The 17,670-nt window shown below is 50.0% G+C and overlaps 1 protein-coding gene across 3 annotated transcripts; it reads left to right on the top strand.

Annotated features, from left to right (window-relative positions):
• The first annotated feature begins 3,942 nt into the window (after positions 1-3,942).
• Positions 3,943-17,088, top strand: IL17RE (interleukin 17 receptor E). 3 transcript variants are annotated; one of them, XM_084765459.1, is made up of 16 exons: positions 3,943-4,270; positions 4,616-4,640; positions 5,342-5,437; positions 8,006-8,103; positions 8,344-8,482; positions 8,576-8,715; positions 9,619-9,687; positions 10,660-10,726; positions 11,619-11,794; positions 11,886-11,933; positions 12,015-12,060; positions 12,160-12,314; positions 14,789-14,857; positions 15,295-15,346; positions 15,424-15,522; positions 16,029-17,088. In XM_084765459.1, exons 1-16 carry the CDS (start codon positions 4,139-4,141, stop codon positions 16,613-16,615), a joined length of 1,998 nt encoding a protein of 665 aa, XP_084621585.1. In that variant the 5' UTR covers positions 3,943-4,138; the 3' UTR covers positions 16,616-17,088. The 3 variants fall into 3 exon arrangements, with proteins under 3 accessions (XP_084621585.1, XP_084621586.1, XP_084621584.1); XM_084765458.1 differs by having other exon boundaries at positions 3,944-4,270; positions 8,344-8,500; XM_084765460.1 differs by lacking the exon at positions 9,619-9,687 and having other exon boundaries at positions 8,344-8,500.
• Positions 17,089-17,670: the final 582 nt, after the last annotated feature.

The following is a 17,670-nucleotide window of genomic DNA, read 5'->3' as shown; positions in this document are numbered from 1 at the left end:
AGCTCAGCCGAGGCACACGCTGCTAATTTTCAAACAACCGAGAGGTAAACATTTGTTAAAACCGGCATGCAACGCCTTTAATCCCAGCACTCGGGAGGCAGAGACAAGCAGATCACTGTGAGTTCGAGGCCAGCCTGGTTTACAAAGTTAGTCCAGGACAGCCAAGGCTATAATACACAGAGAAACCTTGTCTCAAAAAACCAAAAACCAAAACAAAACAAAACAAAACCGGCATGCAAATTATTAATCAAAGAGCTAAAAGCTATATTTGGTCATTAGAATGGTGTTTTACATACAGTCTTTGAATACCTTGAAAACTCATTATGAAACTTGCCAACAATTTAAAACTAGCTGTCATGGAAACAAGTACTATATGTTAGTTTTGTACTTGGTTTCCTGCCTTTTTTCTGTCACTTTTTTTCCAGCCTTGACATTTTGTTTGCTAATGAGGCCTCTTGATTCTTGGTGTCTTGGCGCCATGCTTAGCCTGGCTAGACCCCCTGTTTTTTCTGCTCTATCTCTCACCGACTCACGTGCAGAGGTTGGCTCTGCACACGACCACTGTCAGCAACAGACCCCATTGGTTCAGAGAGGGAGATGAGACCAAGAGATTGCGGGCTGACAGCCTGTTGGGAGGGCCCAGCACAAGTGCAGCTCCCTGGGCTGCAGACTTTGACCTTGACCAATTCATTTTCCCTTCTGCTTCCTTATTTCTCTCCTTATGAAACTAAACAAATCATTCTCACGTATCTGCCTCACAAGGTGTTTAAAGGGATCAAATATTGGTGTTGCGTTGTGAACTGGAGGCAGCTAAGCTACTTAGATGAAGGGTATTACATCTGCTTGAAGCACCTGCTTCCCAACACTCCCTGCTAGGCACTGGGGAAGAGCAAGTGAGTCTCTCATTCTCTTGTTAAGCTCTAGGATTGAGCCCAGGGCCTTGCAAACACTACGCAAGTGTTTTGCCACTGAGTTATCCCAGCCCCCCCTCTTCCTTTTAAAAATGTTATTTTATAGCTGGGCACGTAGAGGCAGAGGCAGAGGCAGATGGATCTCTGTGAGTTTGACACCAGCTTGGTCTGTGTTCCAAAGTGAGTTCCAGAACAGCCAGGGATACATAGAGAGACCCTGTCTTGAAAAAATGTTTTATAATGATTTATATTTTGAAATTATGATTATAGCATCCTCCCCCTTTTCCTCTTTCCAACTCCTCTAATGCATCTCTGTTCCCCCCGCCCCCAGATAGGATTTATTTTTGTAGCCCTGGCTGTCCTGGAACTCACTCTGTAGACCAGGCTGGCCTTAAATTCACAGAGATTTGCCTGCCTGCCTGCATCTGTCTCTCAAGTGCTGGGATTGAAGGTGTGTGCCAACAGTGAGATCTTTTTATATAATTGTTACACACACACACACATATACATGCGCGTGCGTGCATACACACACACACACACACACGCACACGCACGCACACATGCTCACACACACTTTGAGATAGGGTCTCATTAAGTTGCCTAAGCTGGTCTTGAACTTATTCTGGACCAGGCAAGCATTCAATATGTGATCTTGTTGCCTTAGCTTCTCAAGGACCTGAGACCATAGGCCAGAGCCACCCTCTGGAGAGTTGGGTCTGTGGATAAGAGCATTTGCTTTTGCAGACAGCTCAGGTTCTGATATAGCATCTACATGGTAGTTCAACAAGAATCCGTAATTCCAGTTCCAGGGGATCTGACATGCGCTTCTGACCTCTGCAGGCACCAGGAGCACACACAGTCCCTATGTACATGCAGGCGAAATGCTCATATACATAAACAAAATTGTTTTTATAAAAACTCCCAGGGCAGCCAAGGCTACACAGAGAAACCCTGTCTTGAAAATAAATAAATAAATAAATAAATACTCTGTTAGACATTAGAGTTTTTCTTCCTTTTTAAAATTTTTATTTATTTATTTTTATTTATTTTTAGGTAGGGTTTCGTGTATCCAAGGCTGGTCCAGAACTTTTGGTGTAGTTGAGAATGGCCTTGAGCTTCACTTCCCTGGAGAACAAATTAAGGGCTCCAGTACATGCCAGTCAAGCATTCTACAAACTGGACTACATTATAAAAGTATATTTGTCTATTTGCATGCATGGCATGCATATTGAGGCCAGAGAATGACTCACTGGAGTTGGCTCTCTTCAACCACGTGGATCCTGGGGATCAAGCTCGGGTTGTTAAGATGGTGGCTTCTTACTTTCTCATCTTGCTTCTCTCCCACTGTCTTTAAATTTTGATGAGTCCAAAAACAAGATACCTCTAGGGCAATCGGTAGATTGGACACTGCAGATATGGCCATTTAGGAATGGCCACAGGGAAGGCCATGGTCCTGCCACTGAAGGGTGGTCCACACTGAGTCTCAGAGGCCTGGAATGTTGGGGCTGGGATGACGCGTCACTGCTAGAGTGCTCGCCTGGCATCCTGGCATGACACCCTGGATTCAATCTGCAGCACTGAAGACACTGGACATGGTGGATCGTGCAGTAACCTCAGCACTTGGGAAGTGGCGATCGGAGGATCTGGAGTTTAAGGACATCTTTGGGCTACATAGAGAGTTTGAGGCCAGGCGAGGATACACGAGAATGACAATACTGGGACTAGATAGGTGGCTCAGTCTGTAAAGTACTTGCTGCATAAGCATGAGGACCTGAGCCCTGATCCCCAGCACACACAGAATACCACCATGGCAGAATATACCTGCAGCTCGAGCATTGACAGAGGTGGATCCTAGGGGCTTGCTGGCCCACCAGCCTAGCTAAAACAGCCAGCTCCAGGTTCAGTGGGAGGTAGAAGACACCCTGTTGTCAGCCTCTGGCCACCACATGAGCCTTCGTGGACAACAGCACCCACCCACTCATGCATACACCACACACACACACACACACACACACACACACACACACACACACACCTATATTTTTAAAAAAATAATTTTAAAAACAGAGGCAACCAGGCTAGTGATGGCACACACCTTTAACAGCACTCAGGAGTCAGGAGTGAGTCTCTTAGTTCAAAGCCAGCCTGGTCTACAGAATGAGTTCCAGAACTGCCAGGGACCCTGTCTTGAAGAGAGAGACAGAGACAGAGACAGAGACACTCAGAGAGAGAGACAGATACACAGAGAGACACACAGAGCAGAGACACACAGAGACAAAGACAGTGGACATGCCCCAAACTTTCCTTCCATCATGAGTGATGGTTGAAGCAGCTCACATGCTCCCCGGGTGAGAGGAAGCTGAGAGATGATGGGCAGGGTCCCCACAAAGCCTGGAGCCTTGTCAGCCTTTTTCCTGCACCGGAAACCACAGGAAACCAGGTCAGTGCGTGGGGCTGCTCCCTCTGCCCCAGAGCTCAGCCGGCAGCTCTGGAGCTTCTGAACAAGCTGTATTATTTATTTAGTTGGTCCTTGAAGCAGGAGACCACTTTGACTTTGAGTCAACAGTTGGAAAGGGCTGGTGGGCACAGGAAGAAAGCTGGGCTTTAGTGAAAGTCAGCAAAGGTGGGGAGCCAGAGTGCATATGGGGGACACAGGGCCTTATTTGAGTTCTATAATGTTTATTTCCTTTTGGCCCGACTTTAAACAATGCACCCATCACTTCGTTGTCTTCAGCATTCCGTGTAGACAAATGCAGTATAGCTGTTAGAAGCGTGTGTAACTGTCTATAGCAGATGCGAGTTTAGATCATACTGATAGCCGTGCCAGATCTGCAGTATTTGAGGAGTAGGAGGGGTTAAAAGATGGGTGCACCTCGACAACAAGGTGCTGGTCCCTCTCCTGGTAACTCTGTGCCATACTAAGAGTCCGTTCCCCCTCCCATCCCCCCATCCCTCCCGCCCCCCTCCTCCCGTGACGTGGCGAGAGGGCAGTAAAACCTTCTACCAGAACCAGCAAGCAAGCGTTCCTCAGTGCCTTGGCTCAGGAGAAGGAATGTGACCTAGCCTGCTGGTTAAGGCTGAGGAGGAGCTTCAGGGCAGGGTGGATCTAGGGCAGGGTTTGATGCGAGCTCTTGCTGGTACCAGCGTGCTTCTCACAGCTCCGGGCCCTGCTGCCCTCCTGCAGACAGCAAAGCCATGGTCTCTGTGCCCTGATCCCGTAGAAGCTCATGGGGAGCCCTAGCCTGGGAGTCTTGTTCCTGCCTCTCCTTCTACCGCTCACCAGCCCTGCTGTGTCTGCTCAGACTGGCTGCCCCTACCTGCCACGCTGGACTAGCCACTGTCTACTGGCCTCCCGTGCGGTAAGGTCCCGCTGCTAGGTGGAGGGACATTTGCTTGGCACAGACCAGAACTCCCCGTTCTCCTGCCTGCCCTTTCCTACCTCTGAAATTCCTGTCTCTAGCCTAGTGGCAGCCTTGGGGTATCCTCTATGTGGTCTTGAAGGGAATGGTGATAAGGTTTTGGTGTGCTGAGGTCCCTGGCGGGGTGGAACTGAGGAATAAAAAAAAACAGGTAGCGTGGATGGACAGTGAGCTGCGAGTCTCAGAACTGGATGACTTGACACAAAGAGCTCAGGAGGGAGAACGCACCTTACGGGAGTCACCTCTAACGATGCTTCTCTCCTTCCTTTTCCCTACTGGGCCCAGTACCTTCGGGATAAGAGTTTCGCTGGTGAGTCTTATTTCCTGTGCTGCTTCTCCTACCGGTGCTCCTCTGTGATCCAGGTCCCAGTGAGGTATCCATGGCAACCTTGGTTCCCAACCTAGGGAGTAGTCTAGTATCAATGTGAAAGTGCAGGACTAGTCTGGCTTTGCATTGTAACTCTTCCACGGACTCTGTAAGTGCTTAGGCAGAGTTCTTCACTCTTCCATGTGCCCCGTGGCTTCTGAGCACAGGCGTGGAGGAGGAGACTGTGTGATGAGGACGGGGTGAGGCTTCCAGTCACTGGGGAGGATAAAATGCGCAGGGTGGCTAATCTCCAGGCACTCTGTACAAGTGGTTCTTCCTATCCCTGGCCCTTCACTCTATCAGGGACAATAATCTTTTATACTGTGTGGTATAGTCTACTCTTCCAAGCTTTCCCCAGTGCATTGTGTTACTGGGTCCAACAACTTTCCCAATATTGTACTCACAAGACATGTAAAGCTCAACCTTAAGTATAGTTGGGAGGAGGTAAAAGGGGCCTCCTTAGACCTTACCATTTTCCTTGCCTATCTTTTTGTTTTTAGACAAGGTCTCACTATACAATACCAAAGCCTCCATTAAAAAAACAAAAACCAAAACCTCTATCTTTTAACCCTCCTGTCTCAGCCTCCCAAGCAATGAGCTTATGGCCACGCGTCACTGTGCCAACTTTACTTTCTCTCACACAGGAAGTTCTGCTCAAACTCCCTGCCCTAACCTTCTAGCCACAGAGCCTTGGCACTGGCCCTGCTGTTTGTGCCTGCGTCTGCTGTCACATCCTACAGGTAGGAAAAGCAGCCTTTGAGCCATTCTCAATGGAGGTGTGAATTAGACACAGCTGAAGAGTCACTCCCTAGGCTAACACAGTGTCATTTGTCATCCTGGAACAGATTTTTGTCTTGTTAACCTCAATGGGGACTTAGAGCATCCTAAAACAGCACATCATGACAAACATGAGGGGGCAACTGTATCTTTGTGGAGGTGCCTTCTTTTCATCTGGTACTGATCCCTAAAAGTGTGTGTTCGATGGACTTTACTTTAAAGTGGGATCATCTTACTCTGCTGGTTTCGTTGTTTCACTTGGTGCACACTGAACACACACTTTAAAACTAGCACTTATAAAGGGATGGAGAGATGGCTCAGCAGTTAAGAGCACTCAGAGCTCTTGCAGAAAACCCAACTGCAATTCCCAGCACCCATGTCACGTAGCTTATAACTGGCTGTCACTCCAACTCCAGGGAATCTGATGTTTCTGACCTCGTCAAGCACCTGCACTCATTTTCATGTAGATACACACACACACACACACACACATGCAATTAAACATAAAATAAAATCACAAAAAGTTAGTTTAAAGTCTTTCATCATAAGCCGGGTGTGGTGGCACACGCCTGTAATCCCAGCACTCAGGGAGGCGGAGGCAGGTGGATCTTTGTGAGTTCGAAGCCAGCCTGGCCTACAGCGAGTCCAGGCTACACAGACAAACCCTGTTTTGAAAAACCAAAAACCAACCAACTAAACAAACAAAAATAAAAACAAAACAAACAAGAAAAAAACCAAAAAAATTTTTCATCATTAGAAATAATGCTATAGACAAGCATGGTGGTGCATACCTGTAATCCCAGCACTGGGGAGGCAGAGGCAGGCAGACCTCTGTGAGTTCGAGGTTAACCTGGTCTACCGAAAGAGAGGACAGGCATTGCTATACAGAGAAACCCTGTCTCAAAACCAAACCAAAAACAAAAAAGAAATCATGCTACAATGAGCACCTACCTTTGTGGGAGGAGTGTGTGTGTGTGTGTGTGTGTGTGTGTGTGTGTGTGTGTGTGTGTGTGTGTGACTTTTTTCTCTACTTGAGAAATTCTTATTCTTTTTATTTATTTTAAGATATCTTTTACTGGGGCTGGAGAGATGGTTCAATTGTTGTGAACACTTGCCGCTCTTCCAGAGGGCCTGGATTCGACTCCCAGCACCCACATGGTGGCTGACAATTATTTGCAGTTCTATTTCTAGGGGATCCAGTTCCTTCTTCTGACCTCAGCAGGCACCAGCATGCACATGGTGCGCATACATATGTGCAGGCAGAACATTCAGACATGTAAAATAAAATTAATGAACCTGAAAATTTAAAAAGAAACAAAATAGCTTTTGTTTATTATTTGAAAATCTCATACGTGCATACAATCTAAATCTATCTTGATCAAACCCGCCTACAATTCTTCCCTCCCACTCCCAATAACTCCCAATACATCTCTGTCCCTCATTCATGTCTTTTAAAAAAATATTTATTTTACATGTCTGAGTGTTTTCCTGAATGTATATTATGTGTATCACTTCCATGTAGTGCCCGTGGAAGCATCAGATATTCCAGTGCTGGAGGCAGGGATGGTTTCAAGTCACTATGTGGCTGCTACAAACCAATCCTGGGTTCTCTAAGAAACAGCAAGGGCTCTGAACTGCTCATTCACCTTTCTACATACACCCCTCCACTGTTTGTTTGTTTGTTTTTTCAAAACACGGTTTCTCTGTGTAGCCTTGGCTGTCCTGGACTTGCTTTGTAGACCAGGCTGGCCTCAAACTCCCAGAGATCTATCTGCCTGCCTATGCCCCCATGCGTGCTGGAATTAAAAGTGTGTGCCACCACGTCCTGCTTACCCCCTCTGCTTTTTGAGACAGAGGCTCACTGCGTAGTCCTGGCTTACCTGGAACTTGCAAAGGAGACCAGGCTGGCCTCAAAAATCAAGAGATCTGCCTTCAATACAAGTATAAAACCATGCCTTGCTCTGTTTGTTTTGTAATTCACTGAGTCCACCTAGTAAGTCAGCCTGGTGGAATATCATTGACTGATCTTGCTGGCTTGACTTTGTGCAGATCTTGTGCAGGTGGCCATAGCTGTAGTGAATTCATGAACACAACAGCCATGGGGTATCAAGAAGACTTCACAGTGCACTTCCTCCTCATCTGGCTCTTACATTCTTTCTGCCCTCTATTCAGTGTTCTCTGAGCCTTAATTCTCTCTTTTTTAAAAAATATTTTTATTTAATTTTTTAAATTTATGTGCATTGGTGTGAGGGTGTCAGATCTTGGAGTTACAGACAGTTGTGAGCTGCCATGTGGGTGCTGGGAATTGAACTCGGGACCTTTGGAAGAGCAGACGGTGCTCTTAACCACTGAGCCAACTCTCCAGCCCCGCCTTAATTCTCTTTTAATGAGTCACAATTTTTGCCACCAAAGAGGCTTGATATCATTGCTGTCCTTGGTTTATAATGACTTTCTACCCAATGTTGGGTCGCATCTCCAGGTAGGACAGGGGCCATGGGTACCCAGGTGAGAAGTGTGTCTCCCCCTTACAGGTCTTCAGTGGGGCTGGCTGCCTCTCTTGGTGAAGAAACCTAAAAGTCCTCGTAAGTTTAAATTCAACTGGATGCACAGGACACCAGCACCCTCCCAGGTACCCTGTCACTTACAGCTCTACCCTATGCCCTGCCCCAGCCCTTTTCTTTCTTGCCTCTGTACTTTGTTCTCCAGCTACAAGACGGAGTTTGAAAAAGTGAAGTTTAAACAGTGAGAGAAACTAAAGCCAAAAGAACTTGAGCACTTTGCCTGTGGTCTCTCACGTTCCGAGGCAGAAGCAGGCACAAGGCAGGCTTCCTGGCTCCTGGCTTAACGCCACTTTGTTCTCTGCTTGCAGAGGAAGCTGATGGGCAGCCCTTCCCTGCCTCAGGAAAGCCATCGAACTTCTGATCTGTTTCCGGCCATCTCCCACAGAGGCCCACGCTCCACAAGGACCCAGCCTCCAGCCGCAGAAGTAGACCCTCTCCCTGGAACAGGTTCACAAAAGCATGGAGGTAGGGCATGGTGAGTGACAGCACATGGCTCCAGCCTCGCCTGAGCCTGGGTCACCGAGTCGTCCTTCTCCCTAGGACCCGTGTTCTCCTTTGACTTGCTGCCTGAAGCACAGGCTATTCGGGTAGCCATTCCTCCAGGCCCAGAGGCTACTGTGCGTCTGTGTTACCAGTGGGCACTGGAATGTGAAGACATGACGAGTCCCTTAGATACCCAGGTACGGAGTGCCATGCCCTGTGAAAAGAGAGCTCACACACTTCCTGAGCAAATAGGGGAGACTGAGGCCCAGACAGGGAAAGTAATTGTTCAAGACTTATAAAATAAGGTATGTAGGTAGCATTAAGACTTTCTTTTGGACTAGACGGAAAAGGTTGTGGTCTATGTTGCTTGAGAGGAGAGAGCAGAAAGAAATGAGCAGGGAGAGGACCCTTGGAGGCCTTTGCTGGAGTTGGGCATACAGCCCAGTTGGTAGAGTGCTTGCCCAGCGTGCCTGATCTCTGGCATTGCACAAACAGGGTGGGAGGCAGAAGCAGGAGGATCAGAAGTTCATGGTTATCCTTGGAGATATAATGAGTCTGAGGTCAGCTTGGAGTACATGGCCCCTGCTTTAAGAAAAGCCACAGCAAAAGCTTTGTTTTCACCTCAAGAGGTCGTTCCCCTCGTAATTTGACAAAGTGGTCACGTGTGTCTACTCTTCCCTTTCACACCTTTTATCTGGCCACTTCAACCTCCACTCATCACAGATGCCACTGTCCATGGCTGGACACATGCAGACACTGAGGCCATCTTCTGGAGTCCTTCAGCTCTCTCATGTCTACAATGGCTGTACCTCCTAACTTCACAGTGCTGCTAGCTGTTAGGAGAGTTGATGCTTCTAACACCCCATGCGGCATACAACTGGAGCTCAGGAACTGTGTATTCCCTTCCTGACCCCTACTCCTTATAAATAACATCAAGCAAGTGGCCAGAGTATAGATCCAAGGTCCCAGGAGAGGGAGCAATCAGTTTCAGAAAGTGAGAAGATATATTGTCCAAGGTCTCAGCTTCCTTCTACCTTGTTCACAGTGTCCATGTTTTCTTAGGTGTCTCTTCTTCTCTCCCTTTGTGGTTTTATCAACAGAGAGTTGTGTCTGGGGGCCACACTGTCGACCTGCCTTATGAGTCGCTTTTGCCCTGCATGTGCATAGAGGTGAGCCCAGGGAAATGTGTGCTAGCCATGGCTCCTTGCCCCACCACAGCTCCAGTAAGTCAACGTACAAAGGACTAAGGAGCCAGGCAATGGTGTCGGGAGGCAGAGGCAGGCGGATCTCTGTAAGTTGGAGGCCAGCCTGGTCTACAAAGTGAGTCCAGGACAGCCAAGGCTACACAGAGAAACCCTGTCTCAAAAAACCAAAAACCAAAAACCAACCAACCAACCAACCACCACCACCACCAACAACAACAATAAATACCTAAAAAACAAAAACAAACAAACAAAAAAAAAACACCAAAGGACTAAGGAAGGATGGAGAGACCATTTGGTGATAGGGCAAGCCCTGCAGTACTAAGAGAGACTCCAAAAGGACCAGGGAGCTCAGGAAACTGGTTCTGGCTTCCCTGTGAGCCACACACGTTCAGACGTAGAAGGGTCCCAGGCAGGTTCACCTGCCTGGATGTTCTTGTGAGCCAAGGTTGCACATTCCTTCAGAAGCCGTGTCCTCTCTGGCCCTCCATCATCGTCCTCCATCTCCCCCTGCAAGGCTGAAGATAAAGATGATTTGGGTATCTTTAGGTGGAACAGTGTACTGAGAGAAGGGTGTGGGCAGAGACCTGGGAAACAAGAAACTGCTAGGGAAGACAACAGATGGGCGCCAGGGAGTTCAGAGTGAGCAATCAAGCCAGGACACTGGATACCTTGACAAAGCCCAGAACGGAGGTCAGGAAAGCCTGACATTGAGGGACGTGTCCCTCAGGATTCCTCTGTTGCTGGGAATAGTTCTCTTTGGAGACGAGAGGAGTTAGACTCGTTTGCTGCCCTTGCCTACGCTCTGGAGCCCTGACCCTTGCCCTTACTCTACAGGGCTCCCCGGTTAGTGCCCTGAAGTCCAGGGTGCTTCACCATAGTAAGCCAGAGCCAGAATGAACCATGGTGGAAAAGCCATTTCCTTGACTGTCTCCCCAGGCCTTCTACCTGCAAGAGGACACTGTGAGGCGCAAAAAGTGTCCCTTTCAGAGCTGGCCTGAAGCCTGTGAGTGCTGTTTATATTAATCATGAATCACTTTCTCTCTGTCTCTGTCTTTGTTTCCGTTCCTCCCTCCTCCCTCCCTCCCTCCCTCCCTCCCTCCCTCCCCCTTGCTAGATGACATGAGTACCTTTCTTTCAGGGCGGGAGTGGGGAGGGCCACAGTGCCTAGGTGTCAACTTGTAGATGAGGACTGAACATTATGTATGAAAGGGGGCGGGGCGGGGTCACCCACAAAGTCGGAGTCGGAGTCCCATGACCAACTAGAGACCAACTAGAGACTCACTTCCCAGCTGTGCTACGGATTATCCCCAGAGATGTCTTTTCCTTCCTGTGCAAAATCACAAACTATAGAGCTTGAGTGAAATATTTCACGGGAAAGTGGCTGGTGCTGTCTGGAGTGTTGTATGCACAGCGCTGACCCTGAGGAGAGAAAGGGCACTCAGAGACAAGTGACAACAAAGCCTACACACACCTGCAGGGGTACCGTCAAGGGCTGTCTGCAGGGCATCCACTCGGGAAAGGAGAAGCCCATGGACACTGTTGTGAGCGGAGAGGGCCTTGGGGGAGCTGGCCTCTGAGCTGAGCGCAGGAAATGGACAGGATTTAGAAAGAAAAGGCAGAGGAGGAGGCATTCAGATGTTAAGAGGACCCTGCACAGAATTTGAGTACGGAGTGCAGTGAGGGGTGTTCAGTGCGGTGGCCTGGCATGGAAAGGTCCAGGCAAGAAGGCCGGGTGGGAAGGTGGGGAGGCAGAGTGGAGGAGTGCTCGCCAGCTGAGCGCCTGTGAAGGCAAGAACTGGGCTGGAACTTTGGTATTTCCTCCTGGTGTCCTGGGGGTGGGAAGATAGAGCTACAGCTGGGCTATGGCCTCATCCTTGGACCTGCCACCTGTCCAGACGGCTCGGACTTCTGGAAGTCAGTGCGCTTCTCCGACTACAGCCAGCACAACCAGATGGTCATGGCTCTGACACTCCGCTGCCCACTGAAACTGGAGGCTTCCCTCTGCTGGAGGCAGGACCCACTCACGCCCTGTGAAACCCTCCCCAATGCCACCGCACAGGAGTCAGAAGGAGTAAGGACAGCCACCTGCCTCCAGGACTGTGGGGTGGGCAGGGTTGGGGCCCAGGGACCTTCTCCCTGACTAACGTCTGTCTCCCCAACAGTGGTATATCCTGGAGAATGTGGACCTGCACCCCCAGCTCTGCTTTAAGGTACAGCCGTGGACAGGAGGCTGGCGGTGGGAGGAAGGATGGGACTGAATCTTGCTGAGCTGCCATTCTTGTGTTTCTCAGTTTACTTTAGAAAACAGCAGCCATATTGAATGTCCCCGCCAGAGTGGTGAGTCAATAAAGGAACCCTTTCTTCCACATCGCTCCCTCACTGCCCTGTGGCCTCCAGGCCCAGCACAACCCAGCCCTGATCACCTCCCACAAACAGGCTCTCTCCCATCCTGGACTGTGAGCATGGATACCCAGGCCCAGCAACTGACTCTTCGCTTTTCCTCGAAGACACATGCGACCTTCAGTGCTGCCTGGAGTAACCCAGACTTGGGGATGGGGAGCTTCATGCCCCCTGTGTACAGCATCAGCCAGGTATATGGTCTAGCTAGGGTTTGGTTCCCACTGGGTTCTCTTGGCCAATGCCTATCCCTCCCTCCCCCACTGACTCAGTGAGGCAGTCCCTGGGTGGGTGAAGGCAAAAAGAGCCCTCCTTCTGTCATCTGTCATAAATTATTTACTTGATCAGCCTTGGATTACTACTGGTCCTCTATCAATTTGTGGGGTTCTTTATTGGGGGAGTTCCTAAACCTTTTAGTGTGTCAGTTTACAGAGAGAATAGAGCCCAGAGGCTGGTACTCCCACCTTCAGCTGTTTTCTGGCCCACGGAAGGAAGCTGCTGCCACACTGTGTGTGTATGGTATGCATATGTATGTGGAGGTGTGCATGCCTGGGGGTGGGAGTGAAGAGGCCAGAGGTCCTCCACTGCTTTCTACCTTATTCCTTTGAGACAAGGCCTCTCGCTGAGCCTGGAGACTGCTGTTTTCAGATAGGTTGGCAGACCAGTGAGGTCTTGAGATTCACCTGTCTCTGACTCCCAATGCTGGGGTTGCACAAATATACAGCCATGCCTAGCTTCCCCCCCCCCCCCCAAGACAAGGTTTGTTTTGTTTTTTGAGACAGGGTTTCTCTGTGTAGCTTTGGCTATCCTGGACTCATTTTGTAGACCAGGCTGGCCTCGAACTCACAGCGATCAGCTGCCTCTGCCTCCCGAGTGTTGAGATTAAAGGTGTGTGCCACCACTGCCCCACTCTTAGTTTTTTTTTTTTTCAAGTATGGATGCTTAGGATTTGAACTCAAGTGCTTATGCTTGCGCAGAAAATGCACCTATTGAGTCATTTCCTCAACCCTACAATGGAAATTGATGCCACCCCTCACTCCATCTGTCCTTTTCCAGGTCCCATGCCTCCACAAAGCACTAATACAGACATTCACCAACTTCTCTCTCTCTCTCTCTCTCTATCTATCTATCTATCTATATATATATATATGGGTTTCTCTATGTTATCTTGGCTGTCCAGGACTCAATTTGTAGACCAGGCTGGCCTTGAACTCACAGAGATCTGCTTGCCTCTGCCTCCTAAATGCTGGGATTACAGGCATGTGCCACCATGTCTGGCTTTATAGACTTTCAAAACACCCCTAGAAGCCAAAGGGCTCCCAGTACAGTGCTGCACTGGTGTAACTCTATCATGTGGACTAAGGATGGTTTGACTAGCTAAGTTTGTTCTGTGGATCTGATTTAAAAACCACAATCAGATATCCTTGCAAAACCACAGCACTAATCTGACCAAGCGTGCCATGCTCTTAGAGTTCTTCCTCAAAGGCTCCTTTGCAGCTAGATTATTGCTTTGAGCTCAAACAAACAGAAGGTAGCAAACGCTTATGATCTAAGAGTATCTACCTGCTTGACAGTTGCCTTGAGAGTGGAGTCAAACAGGTGAGGGGTACAGAGTCAAGGTAGGTAGTGATCCTAAAGGTAGAGATGACTGGTCAACCCAGTAACTAACATATAGAGCAGAGTGGCGCCACATGTCATCTGTAGACAGACAGCCGTCAGTTCTCTCAGGTTCAGTACACATTTCCTGGGTGCCTGATCTGCCCACCCTGGATATTGTCCCAGGAGGTATAAGAAGAGCATATAGTACAGGCTTTGTTCTCCTTTCTTAGCCTACTAACACACACACACACACACACACACACACACACACACACACACACACATGCACATCAGTTTCTTAAAGGCATGTATACAGATATCCCCATTTAATGCTCCCAGTAACCCACTAAAGATTATTGTCCCTCATATGCAAATAAATAATCTGAATTTGAGGCTGGGGAGGGAGGACATGTCATCCAAGCCCATGGAAACATCACAAATCTAGAAATAGAAAAGCAGTAGTCAGAAGCCAGGTCACTGAGGACTTAGGGGGGGAAAAAAGAAAAATATGCTGGCCAGGCATAGTGGCACTGGCAGATTGCTGTGAGTTCGAGGCCAGCCTGGTCTACAAAGCGAGTCCAGGACAGCCAAGGCTACACAGAGAAACCCTATCTCGAAAAACCAAAAACAAACAAACAAAAAACAAAAAACAAAAAACAAAACAAAACAAAAAAAGCAGTCAGTCAGGCCCCAACCTAGGCCTCCAGCCTCGACAGCTCACTCTTCCCAGTGGACAAGATGCCTTCTTGGTTGTGTAGTGTGTGTGTGTGTGTGGGGGGGGGGGTGCTGCAGGACAAAGACAATGGCTGTGCCCACCTTATTTCTCATGGCATCACGTTGTGTGTGTGTGTGTGTGTGTGTGTGTGTGTGTGTGAGCGTGCACGCACATGAGCATGTGTGTGAGTGTATGTGTGATGTGTTAGCTCAGCCACAGCAGCTAATACCTGGGAAGATCAGTGGTGGTAGGGGTGGCTGGGGAAGTCCTGTGAAGGTGGCACTGGGCCCTTTACCTAGGGGGTTGGAGGTGGCTGAGGGATGGGAAAGTTATTCTACTCTTCTGTCCCCATAGACCCAGGGCTCAGTCCCAGTGACTCTCGATCTCATCATTTCCTTCTCGAGGCCAGGGAGCTGCCTCCTGGTGAGAAACCCTACCCTTCCTCCTCACAGATGCCCTAGCACAGAGTCCGCAGAAGTGTTTGCTTTGGCCAAGTGTTTTAAATTGGAATTAGTAGTCACTGCTTATATGTTATCTTAAAAGCAAAGCAAGCAACCAGACACTTGTGTTTTGCCTTCCCATAAAAAAATGAGAAAACCTGGTTCTCCCTGCCCACAGCGAGGTGTGGTGACAAGGCCCAGCACTCATTGGTGGCTGCCTATGTCAGCTGGTCTGCGCACTCCAGCCCAGGTCAGCTGTGGCAGCTGCTGTGCTCTCACTGGCGTTAGCCACGCTGGCCTGTTCTGCGTCAGTCCACGGATTGTAATGAGAGCTGGGGTAATTCCTAAGCCAGTGGGGCCTCCTTCCCTGGGAGGCAGGGGGTGCTCTAGTTCATATAAGTGGGGGTCTTGTGTCCTCAGGTGTGGAGGTCGGATGTCCAGTTTGCCTGGAAGCACCTCTTGTGTCCTGATGGTGAGTCCTTGGGGAAGACGGGAGAGGGAACTTGGGCTCTCAGGAGATGGCTTGTCTTTTTCACCCGCTTGATTCAGTCTCCCACAGACACCTGGGGCTCCTGATCCTGGCACTGCTGGGCCTCACCACTCTGCTGGGTGTAGTTCTGGTTCTTCTCTGCAGGCGCCTACTGCCAGGTAAGCTCACCTGTGGGCGCCAGAGATTCAGATGGTCCCATAAGTCTTGACCAAGCTGGGGCGGCCAAAGCACAGACTGTTAGTCTTAGGCCCCCTAGTGGTCAGGGATGGTTAAGGCAGGGTAAAGGGCTGTGGATGCAAGTTGTATCTTACCACCAAGCTGTAAAGAGGCTCTGTGTGTGTGTGTGTGTGTGTGTGTGTGTGTGTGTGTGTGTGTGTGTGTGTGTGTGTGTGTGTAGAATGTGTGTAGATGTGGGCATGTGGGAGGGGTGTGGGTGTGTGGGAGGGGGGTTGTTCACAATGAAGCCTGCTGTTCATTAGAAGCCTTAGTTTTCCTCATTAGCCTACAAGCAACGAATAGGCTCAGTAGTTTGTGAGACTGACTTTCAGGATGTATAAAAGATACAGGATGCATGCTGAGTGCCCTAGAGGCCCCAAGGGGAGGGCTGGGATGTCTGTCCCTCTGCCTGGTCTCTCACCCTACTCAGCTTTGCTCGGGTCTCCAGGCCCCAACCCGGCGCGGCCAGTTTTACTCCTGCACGCAGCGGATTCAGAAGCACAGCGGCGCCTGGTGGGAGCATTGGCCGAACTGCTGCGGACTGCGCTGGGCGGCAGGCGCGACGTGATCGTGGATCTCTGGGAGGGGATGCACATGGCACGCATTGGACCACTGCCATGGTTCTGGGCGGCCCAGGAGCGTGTGGCACGGGAGCAGGGCACGGTGCTGCTTCTGTGGAACTGTACCAGCCCCAGCCCGGCCTGCAGCGGCGACCCCCAAGCTGTGTCCCTTCGCACTTTGCTCTGCGCTGCTCCACGCCCGCTGCTGCTGGCTTACTTCAGTCGCCTCTGTGCCAAGGGCGACATCCCCAGGCCGCTGCGCGCTCTGCCGAGCTACCGCCTCTTTCATGACCTGCCGCGCCTGCTGAGGGCGTTGGATGCTGGGTCTGCCACCCTAGCCTCCAGCTGGAATCAACTTGGGGCTAAGCAGTGCTTGCAAAGCCGCCTGGAACTGTGTCACCAGCTGGAACTCGATGCTGCCCAAGTTGACCACCAACGTTCACCCGATAGTCCCTGCGTTTCCAGTAGTCTATAGCTGCCGCCTGTGTAGCAAGGGCTGGAACTCCAGAACAAGGCCTCGAGCTTGTACTATTTGTGGGTGCTTCTTGCCTCCCAAACCTTAAGACTCACCCCAGGTCCCACACTTATCCAACCTCCCTCTCACATTTGCTCCCTCTCAGCGTCCCTGAGAGAAACTTGGGCTCTCCTGATAGGTCCACAGCCATTTCTGAGAAGGAGGGGCGATTTTCCCATTTCTTTTCAAAACCTAAAAGGGACAGCCATTGGCATTGGATACTCTAGTCCAGGCTGGAGAGCTGGGCCAGAGTTGGGGAGCAGGATTGTCAGTCAAGGCTCAAGAGTTGAGAGAAACCCTCCTTGTAAGCCAGGGGTCCCTCACCCTTTCCCAGAGGGGACCCTATCCAGAGGTAGTTTGGTTTATTTGTTTGTTTGAGACAGAGTCTCACTGTGTCGGCCTGGAAGGCCTGGAATAAAGAGAGATCCACCTGCCTCTGCCTCCTGAGTGCTGGGATTTAAAGACTTGAGCCACCACAACTGGTAAGAGAGAGGGGTTTCTTTCCTGCAGAAAGATGAATAAAGCGAACATAATAGATACATTAAGGAGCACAGCGTGCTGCTCTCGTGTGCCTGGGCCTGTCGGAAGGCTGCCCTAGGCTTGTTCTAAGACACCTCACCAGCCTGAGTCCTCTCACTCACACTGTCATCCATGGCCTCATTCCCACAGCATTGCGTGTGAAAGGCAAGGGGGACCCAGGGCCTCCAGGGTCCTCTCCTTGGTATTCTTCCAATAGCAAGGGAAAAACCGAAGCTCATTAGGCAGGCAGCACACCCATCCCAACTCCTCCTGTCCCAGCAACAGCACAACAGAACATCCGGGTCTCTCCCAGATCTGCCTGCCCCTCCATCCCCCTTGAACTTAGGTGAGGCAGTGGGGCGCAGTTCACTTTCTGGTGTCTTCTGGCACCAGCCCACTGTCTTCAGAGCTCCTGTTTCACCAGCGTCGCTGTCACTTGAGGCCCAGGGAAGTATATGAAGATCCTAGGCATCTAGTAAGAAGGGGCACAGGGGATC

Source organism: Acomys minous (genome assembly GCF_964271855.1).
Source record: "Acomys minous genome assembly, chromosome: 17".
NCBI classification, from domain to species: Eukaryota; Metazoa; Chordata; class Mammalia; order Rodentia; family Muridae; genus Acomys; species Acomys minous.
Note: the sequence above shows the minus strand (reverse complement) of the source record. Positions and strands in the feature narration are given on the sequence as shown.

Bases quoted from the DNA above. Each gene is read 5' to 3' on its own strand.
- IL17RE (XM_084765458.1), top strand. From the start codon at position 4,139: ATGGGGAGCCCTAGCCTGGGAGTCTTGTTCCTGCCTCTCCTTCTACCG. The intron at 8,501-8,575 runs GTAGGGCATGGT...CCTTCTCCCTAG, and splicing joins AGGTTCACAAAAGCATGGAG to GACCCGTGTTCTCCTTTGAC. The intron at 12,061-12,159 runs GTGAGTCAATAA...TCCCACAAACAG, and splicing joins TGAATGTCCCCGCCAGAGTG to GCTCTCTCCCATCCTGGACT.